Source organism: Falco cherrug, chromosome 11, assembly GCF_023634085.1.
Source record: "Falco cherrug isolate bFalChe1 chromosome 11, bFalChe1.pri, whole genome shotgun sequence".
Lineage (NCBI taxonomy): Eukaryota > Metazoa > Chordata > Aves > Falconiformes > Falconidae > Falco > Falco cherrug.
Window position 1 is genome coordinate 19,155,493 of NC_073707.1, and position 22,989 is coordinate 19,178,481.

The 22,989-nt window shown below is 38.2% G+C and overlaps 1 protein-coding gene across 18 annotated transcripts in view; it reads right to left on the reverse strand.

Moving 5' to 3' along the window:
• DLG1 (discs large MAGUK scaffold protein 1) overlaps positions 1-22,989 on the reverse strand; it is a 163,247-nt gene that overhangs the window by 80,303 nt on the left and 59,955 nt on the right. For 4 of the 18 annotated variants that reach the window (XM_027811767.2, XM_027811766.2, XM_027811770.2 and 1 more), the window contains exon 1: positions 13,866-14,105. The exons of the other annotated variants lie outside the window; for them this stretch is intronic. In XM_027811767.2, coding sequence (XP_027667568.1) covers positions 13,866-14,090 — 225 coding nt within the window. In that variant the 5' untranslated portion in view covers positions 14,091-14,105. Of the gene's footprint in view, positions 1-13,865; positions 14,106-22,989 lie in introns of those variants that run through there. 18 annotated transcript variants of the gene reach the window in all.

The window sequence follows — 22,989 nt, forward strand, 5'->3', positions numbered from 1 at the left end:
AATAATGATTCAAGCCCTTAAACATTGAGAAGACATCAATAAAATATTTGGATATTAAACAGTTCAAAGGAAAAAAGAAGTGAGGTCACAGCCTGCATTTATTTATGGCCCTACCACAATTATTCAAAAGCCGCTTCCTTCTTTCTTACATTCTCAGAACAACAAGAGGCCTAAATGCACTTTCAGCCAACACTTTTATAACAGTGGTCAGGCTATGGGTGAAGTTCTGGGTTTCAGGCTGACTTTGATGTATGAGGTTCAAGTTTCCACTTCCCAGGCCAGTGTCCCACCACCTTCTCACACAGACTGCCCCACAGCCCTGGCCCAGCCCCTGTCTACCTTCAGGCAGAAATGAACTAAAACAAAATAGGGCCAACACCATCACAATAGACTACTCTGACTCTTCAGTTCAAGTAAAGGCTATTTCCTTAAAAAACTACCTGAATTCTGTTTCCAGCACTGTTTTGCATTAAAAAAAAAAAAAAAAATCTTCGAACAGAATGCAAGAACAGCTCCCATAACCCTGACCCTCCTCAACTCACTCACTAGGCTGCAAACAAGCAGAAGCTGTTCTTTCACTGTTGAATCCTTGCCACCACAAGAAGGCTGGCCAAGTCCATGAAAACTCATGGACTCACGGTTATTAAACACGTAAGTCACCCCCAGCTCTTGGAGTCCCTACACAGGAACAGGCAGAAAGCTCTGAAAACCCTCAGAGGAAACATCATTCCTCTTTCTCCTGGGTTTATACTCTCCCCTAACCCTCTGCTCTGGCTGCTGCTGGAAGCAGGGGACCAGCTTGACGGACATCCTAATATTTTTCTTTTGCAGTTTTTCTTTTCCAGCAAGCAAAAACATCAGTAGGAAATGGTATTTTACAGTACATTCTACTTCATCTGATTACGGTTGCTGAACTTGAACGACGAACATCGATAAAACTTGAGAAGCACAACTTCGGTAAAAGTGAGCAGATAAAGAAACAGGGGTGAAAAAAAAAATTAACACTGAAAACTATGAAAGAAGAAAGTGGACTAATGGATATGTAAAAACAAAATATTAAGTGGTAATGCTATAAATAGATAACTACTTCATTGTTTTAAATTTTAAGAACCAGAAAACAAAATGTGTCCTTTATGCTGGTTACTGAAGGTCAAACCCAAATTAGCAGCTATCAAATACATTTTCCAACTCCTGCACTGCAAGAAATTAGCTACAAGTAATGACGTATGGTATAAAAACACCAGACAAAAACCAACATGCCAGCACTCCTGCCACCTCCCAATTACATATCTACTGTACTTAGAAGGCGGCATAGGAAGACACAATGAAATGTTTCCAATTTAGACATGTTTAAGGACAAAGTAGAATTCACCTGTTACTTGTTTCCTTAATCACATTCCCTGAAACCAAGCTGACCAAGTAGTCCTCTCAGATACATTTCAAGACTAATTCCTGCCACTCTGATCATCTCATGACTGATGCATCACTCAGGGGATGAATCTATCAAATAGCATTCTTAGGAGACTTGCAGATTTCTAGGTCAAATGATCTTGACGGCTGAGTGACACACAAAGGCCAGAAACCGAGATGCAGTTCCCCGCATTTAACTCACCTTACTGCCAAGCTTTAGAACATCCTCTAAAAATTTATCCAGGTTTTTTTTCCTAGTGTAATTTGTTCAGAAACATCAAATGACACAATGCACTAGAGACACAAATAAGTTATTCTGATAGTTCATGTCCCTCTCCATTAAAAAAATGCACTCCACACAAACAGTAAAAACTGCCATACTAGATGAGAGGAAAGGCACCACTGGTCAAGAGTCTTACTAATAGCAAAAACTGACAGTCGGCCAGTAGGAGTTAGACATACGCCCAGTAATTCTTCCAGAAAACCATCTCTGAATCTGACACTCAAGGTCTTCCTGAACCACTGTCTGTAACAGCCACCTGCCCTTTGCAAATCCATGTAACTCCTTTTAGACATCATTCTCTTTTTGAACCTTCTCTTCTCCAGAGCATTGTGACAGTGACTTTCACAATTTTAGCAGAAGTTTTACAGGACAGCTGTGACACATTTAAAATTAGAGAACTATTGAATCATTTCTATTTAAGAACCTGTCTAATTTCATTTTTTCTAAGTCTTTATCATATTCTCCCTCAGGGTTTTTATTGTGTTATTTTTAAATTAACTGTCCCTATAGATAACTAGATTCTTTTTAACACTTCACTACTCTTTTCCTTGTTACTTATGCTATATCCTTTCTAAGACAAGGCAAACAGAACCCCACAGAAAATTCAAAATACAGATACACAAGAAATATACTCAGTGTCATGTTCTGTGTTCCTCTCTACTACTTCTTTAGTAATACCTGACATTTCATTTACCCTTTTTTCACTATTGCAGAGCACTAAGGTGACATTTTCGGAGAACGATCAGTGACAATTCCGAAGTCTCTTTCTGGAATAGAAATACTTCATTTGTAACCTATCACTATATGTACACACATGGAATTAACCTTCTAAGCCTGTTGCTTACTCACTACTGTACAATGAATGTCGCCAGCTCTTTTCCTGCCCATTCACTTTAATCTGCTATTCTCTGTAGCCAGTCTAGCTAACCTGAAAATAGAAATAATTTTTAAAAAATTAAAATCAGTCCTATGACTCCACCTCATAGCTTCTCCTTCCCACCCCAATCGTTCACAAACACAACCTTATGGGAATCCAGTCCAAGTTGAATGGACCTGTTTTAATCAATTCAAAGATCTACAAAACATCCTTCCCCCTGTATCTCAAGGCACCATTCATTTTAACAGCCCTTGATCCAAGAAACATTATTTTCAAATACTTTTGTAATTATAATGACCTGATGACCACGTGTTCCCACACAGAATTTTATCTACATGTTCCCTCTTTTCAAAGAAGCCTGGCAAATCTGCTAGTCCTTATTTTCCCCTTACAAAGACAAGCTGACTTATCTTCAAAATATCTGCTTATCCATCTCTTAATTCTTTTTTAATAATAAAGAATTTCTCAAAGTTTATACAATAAGTCAGTCAAGCCTGCTCAGCTGTAGTCTCAGAGTACAGCTTAGCGCTTTTTAGAAAGGGCATAATATTTCTCTTCACACAAACACACACCCTTCCCATTTTTATTCCAGGAATACCCAGAGAGTTCAAACAAAATAAAGTCACACACATCACTGCCAGTTCAGCCATATTAAACACAGGTTCCTTAAGAAATTCTAAATAAATGTCATCTCCTTTTGATCACCTGTGCCTCAACACATTAATTTAAATTCTCTTCTATTGGCACCTGACTCATATTTAATACAGTAAACTCAGTCATAGGAACTACTCCAACCTCAAAAGTGGGCCAGCCCTAGCTGGTTTTTCGCTTGGAGATAGGCAGGTATCTACTTTAGCGTTCCACACTTATCTGGGAATATAGTCTTAGGTCTGTATTATCACCATCTTGATCAGCAGTCAATTTACATACTACTTTGATTTAGCATCTAACTACTGAAGTGCTGCTCTGTAATGAGGCTTAACGTGCTCAAATTCTAAAAAGCTGTACACAGAATTTTCCCCCACACTGTTAATCTTTTTTAAAAAGTAACAAAAATTAGAGTAAAAATAAAAAATTAAAAGCAGTAGTAAAGAGATGTAATAAAAGGGTTTTCAAAAAAATATAAACTGTTTTGCAGCAGTTTACAGCTTCCAAATAGCAATTTAAAGTCATTATATCATATATTGAATCACAGATTCTGTGATGTATTTTGACATTTTCAAGTACAAATTGTATTTGTCATTCTGCTTCTTACATAGGAAATACTAATTTATTACCCTGGTTTGGCAATCACATCATGTCCCACTATGCTTTTAAAATGCTTATTATATTAATATCACTCTTTAGAATTAAGTTTTCTATCTACATTTGTTTAGCTTCAGTTGTGTGACTTGGAAAACAGATGCGTTTTTCTACTAAATAAACAGGCTTTCTGGTTTCCAAAATCTACCCCTATATATTTATAGTCTGTGACTAAATCATCTCCTGACTTCCCTCTGGATGAACTAAACAGAGCTTCTTAAATTTCTCATTTTAAAGCAGGTCTTCCTGAACACAGCCTACAGGTATAATCCTGTTTCTGAACACTCCCAGTTTATCAGGATCTCTTTTCAGGCCAGGATTTCAGACCAGAGACTGTACATATTACAGACAGAATCCAGAATTCCTTCTCTCTCCTTCTCCAAAGGGAAAGCTGACTCCCTTCCCACCTGCTACATCACACTATGTAGTCATATACAGTTAGTTATCTATGAAAAACAACTAAAATTTACTTACTAAATCAAATTTGCTTTGAAGTACAACTGTACACTACAAGCACAAGAAATCTTTGCTCTCTACTCTGTTACGAAAACCAAACACTATTACCTGGGAGGCACATAATAGGGGCTGCTCGACTAACTTCTACAGGCATTGGTCTCGCCAAAAGGATTTTAAATAAGCAAATATACACACTGTGAGGCAGCGCTGATAAAGAGAATAAAGGAAGAGAGGCTAGAAGACTGCTCCATAACATTCCCATGGTATGGCAGTTTCCAGCAAATACCACATAAAACAGTGGGAAAAAATTGAAGATTCCATGGTCAAAGAAAAATCCTGCACTATACCTGCCTCCCGTAAAATACCTAAAGTCATATTAGAAGAACAACACAATTACATAGACACTAGTCTCCAATAACAATAATACTAACTTCCACACAGTTTAAAAAACAATAGTAACTTAAAAATTCTTACGCCAATTATAAAAACATTTAAAAAAATGAATAAGCATTTCTATTTTAGCAGTGTCCTGGTAAAATTTGAACTATTGTCTCCTGGACCTTTCATCATTTCTATGAAAAATATGGAGAAGGTGATCTGGTTTTATTTCAATCATTGCTTAGATGTATCTTTACACAAAACAAACTGTTGCAAGGAACTAGAATATGCATTGGAAACAGTTTAATGGAACAAAAGACTGAAAATTCATAAATACCAAGATCAGCTTAGAAGAGAGACAAAATTAGTCATAAATGTCTGTTATCTGTCTGGAGAACACATCAGCTCAACTATATCCTAATGTGCAGCTAAAAACAAAAAAATTATGAAGAGCAGTAAATGCACAACAGAAACAAGCTGTAGAGCAAGCCTGATATATTAGAGAAGTGGGTTACAGGCAGCGAGATGAAATTCAATACTGACAACTGAAGTCACATGGCATAGCAATAAACAGCACAGAGACACCCTGAGGAATACCAAACTGGAAAACATGTCCAGTAGTGCTTTGGTTGGTAGCAAAGATTTTTCTGAATTATCAAAGACAGACACAGAAAGGAATCCTTGCTTTACATCTTTACATTGCAGTCCTTCAGAGTGCTTTTTTGATACTGACTGAGCCTTGTATGTGTATGTGTGCACAAAAACCTGGTACATGGAAGGAAGCCTTAAGTCTTTCAAAAAAGCAAGTGACAGAACTGTACAAGCTTTGGGATTCCTTTTGGGATTTGGACACAAGTTTTTCAGGGGATAAAACAACCACATGGTCATGACACGAGATGACCTTGGGGGGGGGGGGGGGGGGGGGGGGAAGGACCTATCACAGTCCACCAAAACAAGTACCTCTTCCTACCCCACCTCCCCAAACAAAAATGTGTTACTATGCCTGTCAGTGTGGAACAGGTGGCTTCTACACAGCAGAAGATAAGAACCAGCCATCTTGGTCAAGTGGAGGTTAGAACATAACTTTAACAACTTAACATCTACTCTAGCAGCAGCTTCCAGTAGGTAACACATTTGTAAAACATGAATGAGGTACAGGGAATGTATGCAGCTGAGGAGAGTCAGGAAGCACCACTGGGCTTGCTGTTCAAGCAGTTCCTGCAATAAACTCAAGCTGGTAGCTAGAGGTGACTGCTTGAAGTGGCCAGTGATGATGCCAAGTAAACAAAGCTGTAGTTTAAAAGATACTCCAACTTTCCAAGTATATCAAAAAGTAAACAACTTTTTAATTTTTGGTCACGACTGACTACTTTCACAGAGAATACTGACCTAATTAATTTTGAATGGTATAGAAATGACTGTTGCTAATGCTACTTTGGGCAAAACCAGAAAAGTCTGCTCCTCAAAAGGTATATTCAGGATTCAGGGAAGACTCAGCAGGCAGTGGTAGTATTAACAAGTCAGTCTCAGTACTGAATTTGGCCTCTGTATTACAGTTTTCTGAGCTTTCCTGACAGATGACCCAAGGTTACTAGTCTTTAATGTGAAGCAGGAATGCTCCTGTCTGTTTTGTAACGAAGAAAATGGAGGGGCTGAGTGTGCTGGCTTAACATGAACATGACACCTGACAAGGCGCATATACCCTTCTCAAAGTTCACTATGTATTTGATACTATTGTTGTTGTTGTTTATGTCCCTGAGACCAGCATTGCAACTATGGTGCCCTTTTAGACTTATACCTGCTAGAATTTCATTACTGCACTTAGTTAGCAAAGCATCTGTTGCAGGAATAGTCCCAACTGATCAGAAGGATTACTCCTGTCGTCTAACTGGAGAAACCTTTAAGCATTCCTGAAATCGTATTACAGAACTATGCAATCATCACTTGAATTAAATTCAGGAAGGCACATTAGAAATAGCATTAAAGGAAATATCCTTCCTCAAGGGAAGAAAGCATCCACTGGGACCCATCTGTTACACAGCCATTACATGATAAGCAAAGTGTGAATGATGCGGTTACACTAATAAACAGGGATGAGGTACTTCATTTTAATTGCACAAGATGCATCAGATGAAGAGGCGGATGTTTTCCTGACATTTTCATCTTTTATGGATCTGCCAAAGTAATACAAAACATGAACTGTACTGGAAATGCTTCACAATATGCTTGTGCTTGAAGTTCAGCAAACACTACCATGTCAAACATTAGCTTGAACTCACTCCCAGGGAGAATAGTGAAAGATACATTTTTCACTCAGACTGTCATGCCCCTGAGATGGCATAAGTGTGCATAGCCCAAACAGGCAGGCCTGGTCAAAAAGAGTTCATGCCTCGCAAAGACATCTTTTATAAACGAATCTACAGATACACACATCTGGCATTTTACAACAGCTCCGAAATGCATGCTTGCTCCCATGCACTAAAATACTCGGAAGGCTGGCTCAGTGGCAACATGTAAGCAACAACAATACACTGCACTATGTAGGTCTCAAAATGTACCAATAGAATAAAGAGAATGGGTCTCAAGAGATGGTAGAATAATATATATGAAATAGGAATCACTAGTGATATTATGTGACAGTAAAAAAAAAAATCACTATGAAACTCAGATGAGGATAGGGAAGGAACAGAGAAATACAAATTACTTATCACAGTAAAGAAAAAAAACAAGTAAGAAGGAAACAAAGAGGAGGAAACAAAGCAGAGGAGCTCAAGAGCCTACCTGTTAAAAATTTTAGTAATTAATTGTTATTCAAAAACACAAATTGAAGTACCTCCTCTGCTTTGGAGTACAGGGGAAAGCACTGGCCCCCACAGAGGTTCTATTTCTTCTCAAGAGAGACTGCATAGCTAGTGTGCGCATAAAGATTTCAATTTATCTGGTTTAACAAGACAACAATTTCTCTCCTTCAATTACTGTAAATCCCAGAAAGGCTGTGGACATGAAGTTTACCAAGACTCTAAGCTGGGTATAACTAAAAGTCTCTTAAGTTGCACAACACGATATCATGTCAGCTGTCAAACACAGATGCAGATCATTCTAAAAGACAAAGTCATGTTGTCTAAAAACATCTAAGACGTTTTTGTTGCATTAGCTTCTTCAAACTAAAAGAAACATCCTGCACACTCTTAATCATAATTGAGAGTGCTCTTGATGCTGCAGACCAAAATAGAGGAACAGGAAGAAGATGGTGTTCACTTTAGATTCAGCAACTCTGTCAATACAATTATTAAGTAAATGACTAACTGAAATACACAGTAGCTTTGGCAGCAAAACAGAAATGCCATACCACAGGAGCTGTCCTAGAGCTGTTTAGTAAGCTGACAGCTGGTGAAAGACAGACTGGCCTGTATTTGACTTTCAAAACCGTTTGTCAATCAATATGAGCCTCAACTGAGAAGGCAATTATCACAATATAAAATAAATTAGCAAAATTATATAACAGACCTAAAGAGTCCTACCTCTTTCACAGGCTTCCATGCACGTGGCTTTATACAGCAAGACCCTGTTAGTCCACCTGAGTTACCAGTTGAAGACAAAGGATTAAGAGGGTATCCAGTGCCTGCATGCCTGAAGGTTCAGAGCCTTGGGCAGTGTAGACAGAAAGCCCCTGCAGTAGCAGTAGTACCCCAAAAGCAAAACATTCTGTGTCCCCTTCTCCTTTGCTTACCAGATTTCTGACTCCCTCTGGAAAAAAAGTAATTTTCTGGAGATACAATGGAACAAATACATGAAGAAATTCTGTTGTGAGCTCTGAGTGAGACAGAACTGCTGTGAAAGAATAGGGGAGAGAAAGTGGAACCTAAAACTCTCTGGCAGCAAGCAGTGCCTCCAGGTAGCTGGAGCACCAGTTCAGTTCTTATCATCACTGCCACGCTGCAAGTGATTAACTGAAGTAACACCATCACATGCCAACATTACGGTCCCACGATTGGGTTTGGGAAGGAAGCAGCACAACCTCATTACACTACAGGCCTACTGATTGACTTCGTGAGAGGAGAGATAATTGGCTACAGCAGGGGACCAGCACGATGCTAACACAATCTACCTGACATTACATGATTCATGATATATATTCTTAAGATTTATTGATCCGATTATGTTTTTAAAACTGCATATCACTTTTTAAAATGTCAAGCAAACTTCACAGTCTTGGGAAGGTTCCATCTCCACTGTACACAGTTAGAAAGTGTTTACAGAATGAACCAAAGGTTCCAGAGACAGTCCCTTAATGCTGGAGTTTAAACTGTCAAGAATTTCCTATTTCTCAGTCTACTGATCAGAACACATTTTAATGCATTCCTTTTACCAAAAAAAATTCATCCCATTTTTACCTCTGCCATAATGCCCTCTTATGGAAAATGCAACCAGTGGGATAATTAAAATTTGCAAAATAAATTCCTAACATTAAAACTGCGTGATACTACATACCTAAAAATAAAAGAGAAAAAAGGAAACTTAGTACAATAAAATCCATGTCTGCATTTCAGAAGGTCCTTTCTTATAGTTAAGATCATCTAAAGCAAATCAAAGCTGCTTTCTTATGTGTTCATATTAGCAGCAGCAATTTCCAGGCAAATTAAATTTTTAACTCGGGGAAATGTCTGCATTAAAAATCTAACAATGACAACAGTTCTTCCATGTATTCTATTAAACTTCCCTACAGTTACTCCTGTAACTCCTTTCTTCTCTACTGTATCTCCTCTTTAAATCCAAAAAATGTATTGAATAAAACAAATTCCCTGAGTAAAAAACTTCACGTTATGCAGTGACTGGCATAATGAAGTCCTAGTTTCACTGGTAAACTTGAGGCGATGCTAGAACAGTCACACATGCACACTGCAGTTTAATACTGCTCATGAAACTTACCACCCCCTGCAACAGATTCTGATATGCCCAAGATATTTAAGAGTTAAAATGCTATCAAATCATCTGAACTTTTAGCTGCAGGATTTTCCTGCTGCAAGTTCCAGATTTGGAACCTCCACCACCACCGCCCTTTTTTTCTTTCCAACTTCTGCTTGTTTAATTAAACCTCCACATACTGTATCAGAACTATTTTATCTTTTCCTCATCTCACGTATTTTTAGGATGTGCCTTGTTGTTCTGATCTGTATGTCAAAAAATATATTTAAATATACTAAAATTATAAGAAGGATGGTAAATATCACTGTAAGAAAGCCACTTTTGCAATTTCTGAACCGTAAGTAGTAAAATAAAAAAGGAGTTAGGGTAGAGACCTAGGGTTTTTTTAATAATATTCTTTTAAATGCACCTTACAACACCTCTATGTTGTCTGATTACATATAGCATTTGATAAATGCTAATGAACTTGAAAGCAATATTCTAGGAGCAGTGACAAACAGTAAAACTATTATCAAGATCTTAAAAAGAGATACGAAGACAAGAAATCACTGGGCTCAAACAACTCACAGGATTTGACAGGCTCTAAAATTTAAAGTGTTTAAAATTAATACATGGAATTAGGAAGGGTTTTCTGACTCCCTCCCTCTTTTTTCTCCCCCTTTCCTAGAACATGTCCTAAAAACCAGAAGTATAAATTGGCACAGCATATTCAAAGAGCTAAACAATTTTTCAGTATCAAATGCCGGAAGCATATTATACTGTGTTACATGCTAAGAATAGCCTAAACGCATTGCTGTTAGAACCGGTCTAATGCCATACGAGTTCCAGAGAAATGAGTTTCTGAATTTTGTAGCAGAACATGGGCCAAATACTTTGTATTTGGTTACACTGCTACAATGTTTTGCTGCTGCTGCTGCTACAATGCACTCTGAAGCATGACAGCTGTACCCACTGTTGGGAAGAAGTGCTTCTCACTACAGAAAGGCTTTGGGGCAAAGAACTGCCCTGAACAGTCACCTTTGTTGATGCAATATGTATATCTCTTGTTAGGACAGCACTTCAAATTACCCAGTATTTTTCATTTGCATAACCATGTATTTATTAAGGTCATGGCTTAGTTACTCACCCTTGTGACAGCAATTTGCTGTATGTTTATTTTTATCCTTATCTTCCATTTTATGCCACAGATGTGGGGTTTTTTGAGGAAACTAATAAATTTGCTGATAAAAATTGAAAGACCAGCTTCTAATCAAATTCCCTAATTCTTCCAGTTACTTCTCAGTTACTGAGGAACAACTGACCGCTCATAGCAGAACGAATGCAGAAGGAAGAAACAAAAATGGCCTCAAGTGCCTGAGTATGTTAAATCAGCATCCCTAGACTCAAAGGAGACCAGTGTGGTTAGCAGACCAAGAAGGCACTGCTACCTCCACAGCAGTTCACCACTGCAAATGGACAGATATTAACCCAGTGGGAAGTACTATTGCTTTATGGACAGACTGCAACACCTGACCACTAAACTCCCTGTTACTAAAGTAATGCAAAGTCTACAAATCACTACAACCACCTCAAGTTCCATGCAAAGCACTCTGGAGACCTTGGCTTGGGCAGGACACAAACAGGATCAGAATGACCACTGTAGTGTTTCTTCATATCTGTTCACATCATCCGTTTCCACCACTGCCTTTTTCCTACAAGAAGTGGGTGATTTGAATCTTCTAATAACATTAAAAAGTGGCAATACTAGTAAATTAGGCACCTTTAACATTTGAAAATGAATTGGTAGCCTTCAGGGTGCTGTGACTTTTTACAGTAGCTTTTCACTCCAGACTAGTCCTCCATGCCACTATGTGTTTACGCACACATGCATTCTTCTGGGATTAAACCTAGCCATAACTACAGCAAGAAACAGTGCTACAGTATCCATCACCAACTACTTTGCTTCTTTAAGGTACAAGACCCGCCTACTAAAAAAATACCCTACCCCAAAATCTGAAGCCCCTTCTTCAGCAAAAGTCTCTTACCACCTTGCTAGGGAGAAGGCCTGTTGCAAGCCCCAGAGAAAGACAGGGGCATGCAGCCCAACCTCCAGCAGTCATTTTTTCTTCCACTGATAATAGAGGGAACTAAACAAGCACCCTCAGTCCATGCCATCCTACCCCATCCAAGAAAGCCAAGCAAATAAAGGGACAGTTAAATTTTTGTATCTGTTAACATTTTGTGTATGTTATAAATCATTATGTCAGAACAATCAGACTATATAAAGCCCGACATCACAAGCAGAATTTCAACAGACAAGATTAGAGAAGTACATCCCATTATTTATTTGGACTCTGTAAATGTTTCATTCAGAAATATATTCAAGTGATGGGGATGTATCTCAAATGAACAAATAAAAGTTGTCAAGAATTTTCAGAATACTGAAATGTAGAATAAAACCCGAAAAGAACTGAAAAACAAAATTGCACCACAATGAGCAATCTCCAAATGTCTTCTTCCCTCCCTGAGGCTAGAACAGCTGCAATGGGTGGATAAGGTATGAGGGTAGTACAACACCTTTTCAGAGAAAGAGGCTTCAACAAGCTCTAATGTTTTCAGCGCATTACTTCTGAATATGCTCATTAAGTTTTTTTACAACCACTTCAAAATATTTTATGTTTTTTTCCCTCCTGGCCATCAACATGTATAAGCAGTTCCTTTTAACAGAAGAACTGTCAGACTTATGAAAAAAAAAAAACTGGCAGGCTTTCACAGAGAGATGCTATCTTTTTCATAGCAGAAAAACAGAACAAACACTGGGATATTCACAGAATCACAGCTTTGGTTTGAAGGGATCTTCAGGATCTTTATCCAGTCCAGCCCACACTCAAAGCAGAGGCTATCTGGTATTCTATTTACCAGCAACGTTCGCAAGTTTCAAGCATTCCACCATTTCTTGTTCAAGCATTAAACAAACAAGAGTAACCATACTATTTATTCAAAACTTTAACAATGTATCTTTTGACTGAAAAAAAACCCCAAACAACAGTACTTAAAAGCTATTATGCCTACCTAATGCATCACTTAGAGCTGTATAATGACCCCTTTACAAAATCGACAGGATCCCTCTTCAACATCCAGGTACGTTTTCAACAGGGAAGTGAAACCCCCCCCCTAAGATCTCCTATTTGTTGTTTATTCCAAATTCAGCAGCAAAAAACAGGTAACAATAAGCAGATTTCAGAGGAAGTGCCACTTTATCACCTTTGAAACAATTACCAACAGATACAAATTATGTTAATAATAGTGTCTCAGGGTAACAGATCGTTCCTTTTCTTACAAGTTTTTGTACTACTTCAGGTTAAATGACATTGCAACTAAAACTGAATTTACATTGACAGCAAGCAAAACAAACCTAATCTTACATTTTTAAGTAATGCTGACATCTCAGCACTGTTCCATCGATCAAAGATCGATCTTTATCATATTATCCAAAGGTATAACATTTGCTAACTAAAATAAGTTTTAACTTCTCTCAATATCAGCCTTAAGAACTCACCCCAAATCCACACACTTAAAATCTGGCTCACCTCCTTTTACCTGACTTTCAATGATGATTAACAAAACCATCACCTAGATTGACAGTGAGGTTGATAACTGTCATTCTTACGTCAAGAAAAATGTCAATGTCTTTCTCACAGACTGCATTATTAAATATGTATTCTTTATGTAAGAAGGCATTGTTTATAGATTATTAGCAGCCAAAAAAACCCAGGATACTGATACAGATTAGAATACGTTGCTCTACATTTAATTAAAAATTTAAATTATTTCATCCTTTAAATAAAATTCCTTAACCAGGAAATATATTGTCTTTATTTGACTTGTCATCTTACTGCAGCTATGGAACTGGTATTTCTTAACTATGTTATTCCCCTCCAGAGCTAGGAAATAGAATGCAAGCTACATTTTTCAGTATTTCACAATTCCATTAGAATATCTCATATTTAAATGTGGCTCATCACTTGCAAAATAACTGAAATAAAAATCAGACCTCATTTAGTGTTTTCATTTTCATGCTTTAAGGCTAAATTTTACAGAGGTCTGTAAAATATGAAAATGAAAGCAGACAGAAAACACCATTCATAAATCAGAGATTATATGAAAGCATGCATATATAAATAATTGCTATTTCTGACTAGCAAGTAACCAGAAAACATGCAGACACAACAATTTCAACAAGTGACATATTACCTGGGTGGAGCTGGCAGCAACAGAAATGCAGTCAATGAAACCATGTCTCCGAGTGAAAAATGCAACTATCTGCTGCCATCGGGAAGGCTCATTCCGTAACTCATCTGTTGAGCCTTTCTTTGCCCACTGCTTGTGCTTTGGGCCTACAGAACTGTGGCTTGAGCTAGTGTTGCCTCGATTGGCGCGAGAATAGAGGAGTGTGTTATTTCCGAAAATGTAATTCATCTCTGCAGCTCTGCAGGTGGTTGCCAGGCAGTCTTACTTCCCCTACCAGCTGCTGAGTGGTGAATGAGCAGGGGAAAAAAAAAAAAAAAATGCAGATAGAATTACAGCAGCATCATTTACAAACCAGGAAAACAAAATTCTTGATAGCTGATGCTATTTTTCTTCCAAGCTTTTCCATCCCCTACATCCCTTCTCTACCTGTGATTACAATGATGAGCATGATCTTGAGCAATTTTTTTTTAAAAAAAAAAAAAAGCAGCCAAATGTTTTTCTTATTTTTCCCTTTTTCAGAACCCACAGGATCAAGAGCCTGTTTTCTCTTCCTAGCTGACAACAGACATCTAAAAGAAACTGGGTAGCAGGTACAGTACAATGTTACAAATTCACAGCTATGAGGATGGTGGTGGATGGTAACAGCAGCTACTGGGTGGAGAAAGCATGGATCAAAAATAACCAAGTTTCAATCACTGCCTGTAGTAAGATCCAATAGCATCTTTTCACTTCCTTGCTCGCATAAATTATAAACCTGAACCGAACAAAACAGGGAGCATGCAGCATAACTGCACTTATTCACTGGTCCTGTCTTTCTGAAAGCGCTCCACAGAGCAAAAACACCTTAACACCATGTTGAGAAAAAAACATTCAAGAACAAACTGTTTGCTGGTTTCTTCTTCTTTTCTACTCCTTAGTGCATAAAATGGCTACAGAGGGAACAAATCATAGTGCCACAAAACAGTCATTTTGTGTTGCTTATCAATGGATGCCTAGTGGGGTTGTTTTGCTGTGGGTTTTTTTAAATCAGCAAGAAGATTAGAGATACTAAAATTAAACACTGGAAGTCAACACTTATTCTTAATCTATGATTAATGTATCATTATCATAACACCCATTTCCAAAATTCTGTGACTACTATAAGCATAATACGAATATATATACACACACATTTGTGACCCAACATTACTTCTCAAAAGTACAAGAACTGGCAAAAAATGAAAAATATTTATTATGCACTAATGAATTTTCAGTAACATTTGTGATTTGCATTGGAAATCAAAGTAAAATATTACTGCTACATGTACGCATTTTCTCTGCTTACTTCACAGTAAAAAAGAATTCATACAGTATTTATCTGAAAGATTATACAGCATTCAAGCTACCTTAAAGAACTCATCATTCAAATTTTGATAGCCAACTATTCTTAAAAATATCCCCCAGCTCACAAAGAGTTTACTTACGAAATCAGTTAAGTGCCAAGGCTTTCAGTACATGCTTGCCTCCAGAAATCCAGGACAAAGTTATTAAATCTGTTTGTGGTATATTTCTATACCAAATGCTCTAACAGTCATAATCGTAACAGGGCAAACATCTTCAAAAAGAAGACGACTCTCCATATAAGGAACTTTTCTGCCTTTGTTCATCACAACACTGCCACAACTTACAGCAACATGATTCTACAAATCCACTGACTCATAACGTGCATTTTAGTGGGGATTACCAAATTCCCCCGTATACTTTCTTTTGGTGGAATATACTCTTCTGCTAAACAAATCCTTACCGACAGCTATCCTATCCCGTGTAACAATTTTTTCCTGACAGCTTACATTACAAGCAGAAATAATAAGTACATTAATTGAAAGCTGTGGTAATAAGATCAATGCACCATTTACCTTAGTCACTAGTACAGCTCAGTAACATATCACATACAAATATTCCAAGTACATCTCTCAGACTTTATTAATATTCAGAAAATACAATGGCTTATTAGTGTAATTCATATGAAACATGGTCTGACTTGTGCAGTGTCCTCAAAGCTATGTTCATAAGACAGATAACTGAGGTAAAGAAATGCCTGGGACATAGCAGATGCAATGAATCCTGTAAACGGACAAGCTTTTTACAGTGTGAATTCTTTTCACAGGAAGATTGCAGCCCTGCCTGAGCCCTTTTTCCAGACTCAAAGAAAACACCTAATCTGCAAAATTTCTATGTATTTATTACTGGAGAAATTTATTTTTCCCCGGCTATGACTGAAGATGTTTGGAACAAACTACAAATTACAGGCTTTGAATTCTGAGTCTTTTTTTATAAAGAGTCAAAGTGAAAATATTTTTTTACGTTTTTCTACATATGGCCTTGAATTTTGATGCTACTGTGCATTTTTAAAAGATTTGAAGAGTACAAGAACATTAGCATAACTTGCAAAAAAGCTTCCTTAAGAATTCTTTTTATATATGTGTATGTGTATATCTGTCTCCACAGGCTCCAAACCAAGAGTCACATGGGAGGATACTGTTTAGAATTCTGAAAAGAAACACCACAATCCACAGACAAACAAGGAACCAAGTACCTATATGTTTTGCTGTTGTATCAGTCTGTCTGAAGATGAGACAGGTTTGCTGTGTTTTGAGGCAGTTTCTTTCAAGGATGATTCCCACCCAGCTAACAATCAACTGTGGCATCACTGACAAAGAGACTTTAGAGATCAGCATTTCAAGAAAGGCTCATATGGACGGACACACACACACACACACACAAAAAAAAAATAATCCTGCAAGTGAAGCTACGATGATTTAATTTCACTGGAGACAGAAATCCAGCAAAGTACTTCAGGAAGAGGTTATGCAATAATGCTGGTGATACAAGACAGCAATCTGTGTCACCTACACTCCATATGGATCTTAATGATATTGAGCAAGATCTGCCGATGCCTAAGAAGATAGAGATGCAGTTATTTGTGGAAGGAGCCTGTACTGTGGTGATGAGACAAATCCTGATTTTTACAAGTTACAAAGCAACCTGAAGATAAAGGCATGGCATAACTCTACAGATGGTACAACATCAGGATAATGCGAAGGAGTCCAGACTAGAACTGCTGCTTATACAGTTGAAAAAACAAAGGATGGGAGTAAAAACCAGCACTTGTTTTGGTCAAAGAACATTTCAAGAGAGAGTCAAACACTTACAAGTAGAAAGCACAGAAAGTGCTATTTGTACAGAAAAAGAAGTATCCAGAGAAAGGAGACAACCTCAGAATCATCAACACAGAGGTGGTAGCTGAAATTGCATCTGTGAATGACTGCCTCTAGAGTCAGAAAGCAGAACAGGGTGGCTCACCAGAAAATCTCAGAAAGTCCTAAAGGGAGCTGAGAGCTTCTGTCATCCCTTTTTTATATTCTGTATATTGAACTGAGTATAAAATTTAAAAAAATTACCATCACAAAAAAACCCACCCAAAACCAGACACCAAAACCAGACACCAGAGCAAAACAAAAACAGCCCCTACTTACTGTAAGGCAAGAATTGAAAATTTGCAGATTAAAAGGGAAAAAAAAAAAAAAAAAAGGCAACACACACAAAATAGCACAATTAAGATTTGTAAGTGAGTGCACATACCTTTCTACAGCTTAACAGAAGACACATCTGCATTTTTAGCATATGCAGAGTAACATCACTTGTTCTATTGCCAATTAAGAAGATAACAGTAAAGACAGTGGTTACTGCGTTTAATAATTCACATCGAATACTTGGAATAAAGTTCCTCTGACTTTGTACCTGAGCCAATTCTTACTAGCTTGCTGGAACAGTTAGAACATGATATAATGCCATATTTAATCTCAAAGATAAAGTTTTCCTAGACATACCTTTATAAGCAGCATGCACACCTTTAAACTGAAAATGCACAGCAACAAAAATTGTATATGCACAGAGCAGTGCTATCTCAATCACCCTTTTAAACAATAACAACAAAACCTCTGAAGCATTTGGAAAGTATCTTGTTTTGGTCTTGTTACCATCCTGCTGAACAGAACATTGGCTAAAATAAGCACAGACCCTAAAGGAATAAACTGATATACTTGAGAGAGAAAATTCAAGAACCAGCTAAAACAACATCAGGACTTAGTTTTTTCAGTATCAGTAAGGTTTTTACAAAAAAAACCAAACACGCACACACACAAAAGAAATGTGCAGAAACTCAGTTTGAACACTCAAATATAGACTATACAACTTTAACCATCCAGGTAGGGGAACAGAAAATACCACTGAAAATGTATATACAAATTCACGTTCACTTTTTACACTTTTCAGAATTCTATGTTAAATAAATTTCTACAGGCATACAACAAATGTAAGTCTCATTAACAAGTACATGCAATACTCTAAGCACAGGAGTACAGCAGTCAAACTGGATACTGTGGAAAAAGGAACTGTTAACCCTTTCTGCTAAGTTAGAAAGCCTATCTTAGCTTTTAGTTGAGACAAGATTGAAAGGATAGCCCTTGATCAAGTGTGATTTACACAGTCAATAAAAGTAGGTATTTTACTGCTGAAACTACCTTAAAAGTAAACACCTCAACACAATTTTCTGTAATGATACTTTTTAGTTTAAATATTGAGCATAAAATATAATTGCATTATTATTCATACTACACCTCAGACAACCTACCAATCTGTGCAGATTAAACTGCCTGGTCTTCCATACCCTGTTCATGAATCTCCTGCCCATCTTTTTGGCATGCCAGACTGATAAAAACATCCTGTGTTTAATGCAAGTGTCTTTAGGCTTTCTTCACTCATCAAAATGAGCCCAAACGCACTGAGAGCTCACAAGAAATCACAGGAGAAAGAGTATAAACAGTTATTAAGACGACTTGATGTTGATTACTGTATCTTAGGTTCTTCTAATGTTTGGATTAATCCATGGTCCATCTGTTACAGTTTTTCTTTCTTGTCTCTGTTGACAAGAATTTGTTGAGGAGATCCACACTGAGGATATTCTAGGTATGTTCCTAACTCCAGAAGTACTGTCTTCCTGCTGAAGCTGTCATAAAGCTTTAGAAAGGTCTCCATTTAGAAAAGGTAACAGAGTGCAACTTTCTCAAATTCATAACCAATCTTGCAAATTATATGTCAACCTATCTTTAATTTCTAAATGCAAAGAGCATCTTCACCTTGAGAGTAATCTAACCTACCTGCTCAGACAGGAGCAACTCTCAAGAAATAACAGAAGCAAGAAAACATACTAGGACAAATAAGAGTTACAATTACTTTGACTGTTGGCTAGCCTTGAACACACATAGTTGAAGTCATAAAGGCCAACAGTTCCTCCTGAGAGCAGAAAAACTCTCCCAATGAACACAGAAGTCTATTTTAACAGAAGCTCACCAAGCTTTAAAAGATATCTTTTAAAAGATATCAAGCACTCATGGGAACAGAGGGCACTACAGGGAAGGCACACCCGGAGATAAAAAGAAGGGAACCTACTAAGCTTATCAGCACAAGATTTGGGTTCACAGGGAAAGAACATTGTCCTGCATTAAAGGAAGCACGTGTGTATATTTACATAGCAGTTATTTCCCATACAGATTAACGAGAATGAGTTAAATAAAGGCGTCTGCTTCCAGTTCAAGAAAAAGGGCAGAAGAGACAAGCAATGTATGCTGTAATACCCTTACTGGTGTAGCCAGAAACAAAAAGACTGTCAGCAGCTGAAAGATTGTTCTAAAGTCAGAGGCTGGCTGTAGATATCTGTGTTTAGGGACTATAAGACAACTATTACCTGCTAATCTGTATTTCCAAATATAAACTTGTATTTTTGAGATAACCATTCCCTAGTCATTTTTACAGTTTTAGTGACTCAACCTTACTGACTAACTTTATTGAAATCTCCTGACTCAGCTCTTCCCCAAACCGAGTCGTCAAACAGGTCCATCTTTCATTGTACAGTAGCTGCCCTCTGCCTCTGACCACTGATACCTAGACTGATATCTGATGACACCAAGTTGGAGGAGTGGAGGGGTGGGGGTGGATGTTCATCTGCTGCAGGGCAGGCTGGATCCATGGGCTGAGGCCAACTGTATGAGGTCCAACACAGCTCAGTGCCAGGTCCTGCGCTGGGGTCACACCAGCCCCACACAGCGCTACAGGCTGGGGCAGAGCGGCTGGGAAGTGCCTGGTGGGAAAGGGCCCGGGGTGCTGGGTGACAGCTGGCTGGGCATGAGCCAGCAGTGTGCCCAGGTGGCCAAGGAGGCCAACAGCATCCTGGCTTGTATCCGAAACAGTGTGGCCAGCGGGACCAGGGCAGTGACTGTCCCCCTGCACTCAGCACTGGTGAGGCCGCACCTCGAATCCTGGGTTCAGTTCTGGGCCCCTCGCTGCAGGAGGGACGTAGAGGGGCTGGAGCGTGTCCAGAGACGGGCAGCAGGGATGGGGAAGGGGCTGGAGCACAAGTCTGCTGGGGAGCGGCTGAGGGAACTGGGGTTGTTTAGTGGGGAGAGGAGGAGACTCAGAGGGGACCATATTGCCCTCTGCAACTCTCTGACAGGAGGCTGTAGGCAGGTGGGGGTTGGTCTCTTCTCCCAGATAACAAATGACAGGGCAAGATGAAACAGCTTCAAGTTATGCCAGGGGAGGTTTAGGTTGGACATAAGGAAAAACTTCTTCACTGAAAGGGTGGTCAAGCATTGCAGCAGGCTGCCCAGGGCAGTGGTGGAATCACCATCCCTGGAGGCCTTTAAAAATCATGCATATGCAGTGCTTGGGGACATGATGTAGTGATGGACTTGTCAGCCCTCGGTTGGTTAACAGTCAGAGTCTATGATCTCAAAGGTCTTTTCCAACCTAAATGATTCTATGATTTTTTAAAACTATCTTTCGTATAGAGAAGTAGGGATTTTTACTGCATTATCTGAAGCTCAAGTATTCTAGCAAAACATAACAGCACTCAGCTGGAATGACAGGTCTTTGTGTGAGATCAAACAGGCAGCCAGCAATGAAAAAGGCCAATCAATCACTGCTGCCTGATCTGCTCAGTATTGTCTTTTCCCAGCATCACTTGTACAAAGATGGTAATTTCTATTAACCCATGGTAACGGTACAGTAGCCAAACTGTGTTGCATGAAATATGTGCAAGAGACTATAATGATGTAACCAGAAGTTAAAAGATTAACGTACTTCCCTGCCCACCCCACCCCCATTACTCATTATTCCTGGATGGCTCTGCTACTTCACTGATGATTGCACAAAGCTATTCTAAAGATACTCAGCCAGTAGAACACCTTTAGTTTCTTATGGCTGTGCTATTCAGTTAGTAATTAAAATTTTACTTATAGCATGCATAACCAATTTTAGATACCTTACTAGACCAATAAAGTATAATGTTCCAGCAAAAACATTTATGTTCAGCTGTCAATGTCTGCTATGTGTGTAAGAAAGAAACCAAGTTGCAAGCATTTTTCCTCACACCCTTTGAAGACTGGTATTATGGTGAAAGTCTCCAGAGAAAACAGCAAAAGAGATTTGGTTAAAGAAAAAAGAACTGAAGAGACTTTTCTGAATCAGTAATTATAGCTTCCTGCTGCTGCAGGCAGTCACATCACAGCACCATTTTTAAACTTATCAAATACTTGAACAACTGTCTAAGAACAGCGATGTGCAAATTTTGAATGGGAATTGTGGATACAGTGAAACTGTGGTGAATACTGTAATACTAAGAATTTCTTACAGAGCTGGATAAAGAGTAACAATTATCCCACTAGTCATGGTGTATCTTTCTGGCACAAGATCTATTTAGTAGTTTACAAATTAGCGTATGTTTTCTTGGAACTTCTGTATTACCAGTGAAATAAAAGGCCCAAATACCCACATACACTACACAAACATAATACAGAAATATATACAACTGTAGTCAGGATCTACACCTAAATACTGAATTGCCATGTTACATCATAAATATGGAGCTATAAATAAGATGTTTGTCATTTAAAATAATCTGTGTATGAAAGGGAAGTATTGTGATTTAGGATAGATTATTTTTTGTCTTACAATATCATGACCCATTATTTTAAAGTCTTTTAATAATCTATTCCTCTAAGCTTTTTTCCTTGGTAGAAAACTCCAACTTCCACTCCAACGTTTAAAAACTTGTTTGGTATTATATCTATAACAGGTTTCACTTGGTTGGAGCTATTTAATAAAAACAAATGTTAAATCAAAAAATGTCAATCTGAAGGTATGATAGGGAAAGTAAATTCAGTTTTGTAATTGAAATAAATCCTTCTGTAGCATCACCATCTAGTGGACAACCTTGGTAGCAACGTATTTCTTCAATTGCATCAAAGGCAATTCAACTTGATCTCACCTTATTTCATAACTCGAGGAACCTTGCGTTGTAATCACAAGTTTCTATGGGAAACCTGGAAGCCTCACACTGAAGAAATTCTGGTACTATCTGCTTACCTCCTTGAAAATATTCTTTCAAATGTTTGGGACAGAATATTTGTCAAGGGTTTGAAGTCTGACCATTTTCACTATCTCGTCATGATTCTCTACCATGAAACACTGGGGGGGGGGGGGAAAGCTGTTTTACAGAATTTTAGAGTTCCACTTCACACAATATTAAATAGAGAACAGCGGGAACAGCGGACACGAAACGTCCTGGGTCAAGTTTGCATCCTTGACACTCAAGACATATAAAGTATATGTTTCTTCTTAAACTGAAGGACTTCACCCTAACAAAAAAAAAACCTGTCATCCCTGTCTCACATTTAAACTTATCAGTACAGCTAGTATCAGTTATTTCATGCTAATTGCAAACACGCAATAGCTTAACTCAACCTGAATCTGAGGTAGCCCACCTCTCTGTCAAAAAGGTAAAAGCACCTTGAGTTACTACAGTACTTAATGTGGAATATTTGCTAAGTAGGAGTCACATGCTCATCCTCTAAAAATTTGGGATACACATTTGTTCTTTCAGTCATGGAAAGCTGCTCTTTGAACACCATCCGTCTGTTCAAGCAAATTGCAAAAGCTGCTTCAAGTCCTAGAAAATTTGAAAGCTCTTCTTGAGGAAAAAAAATGTAAACTAGTTAAAATTAGGCATCTCACTTCTTCACTGTCTTCT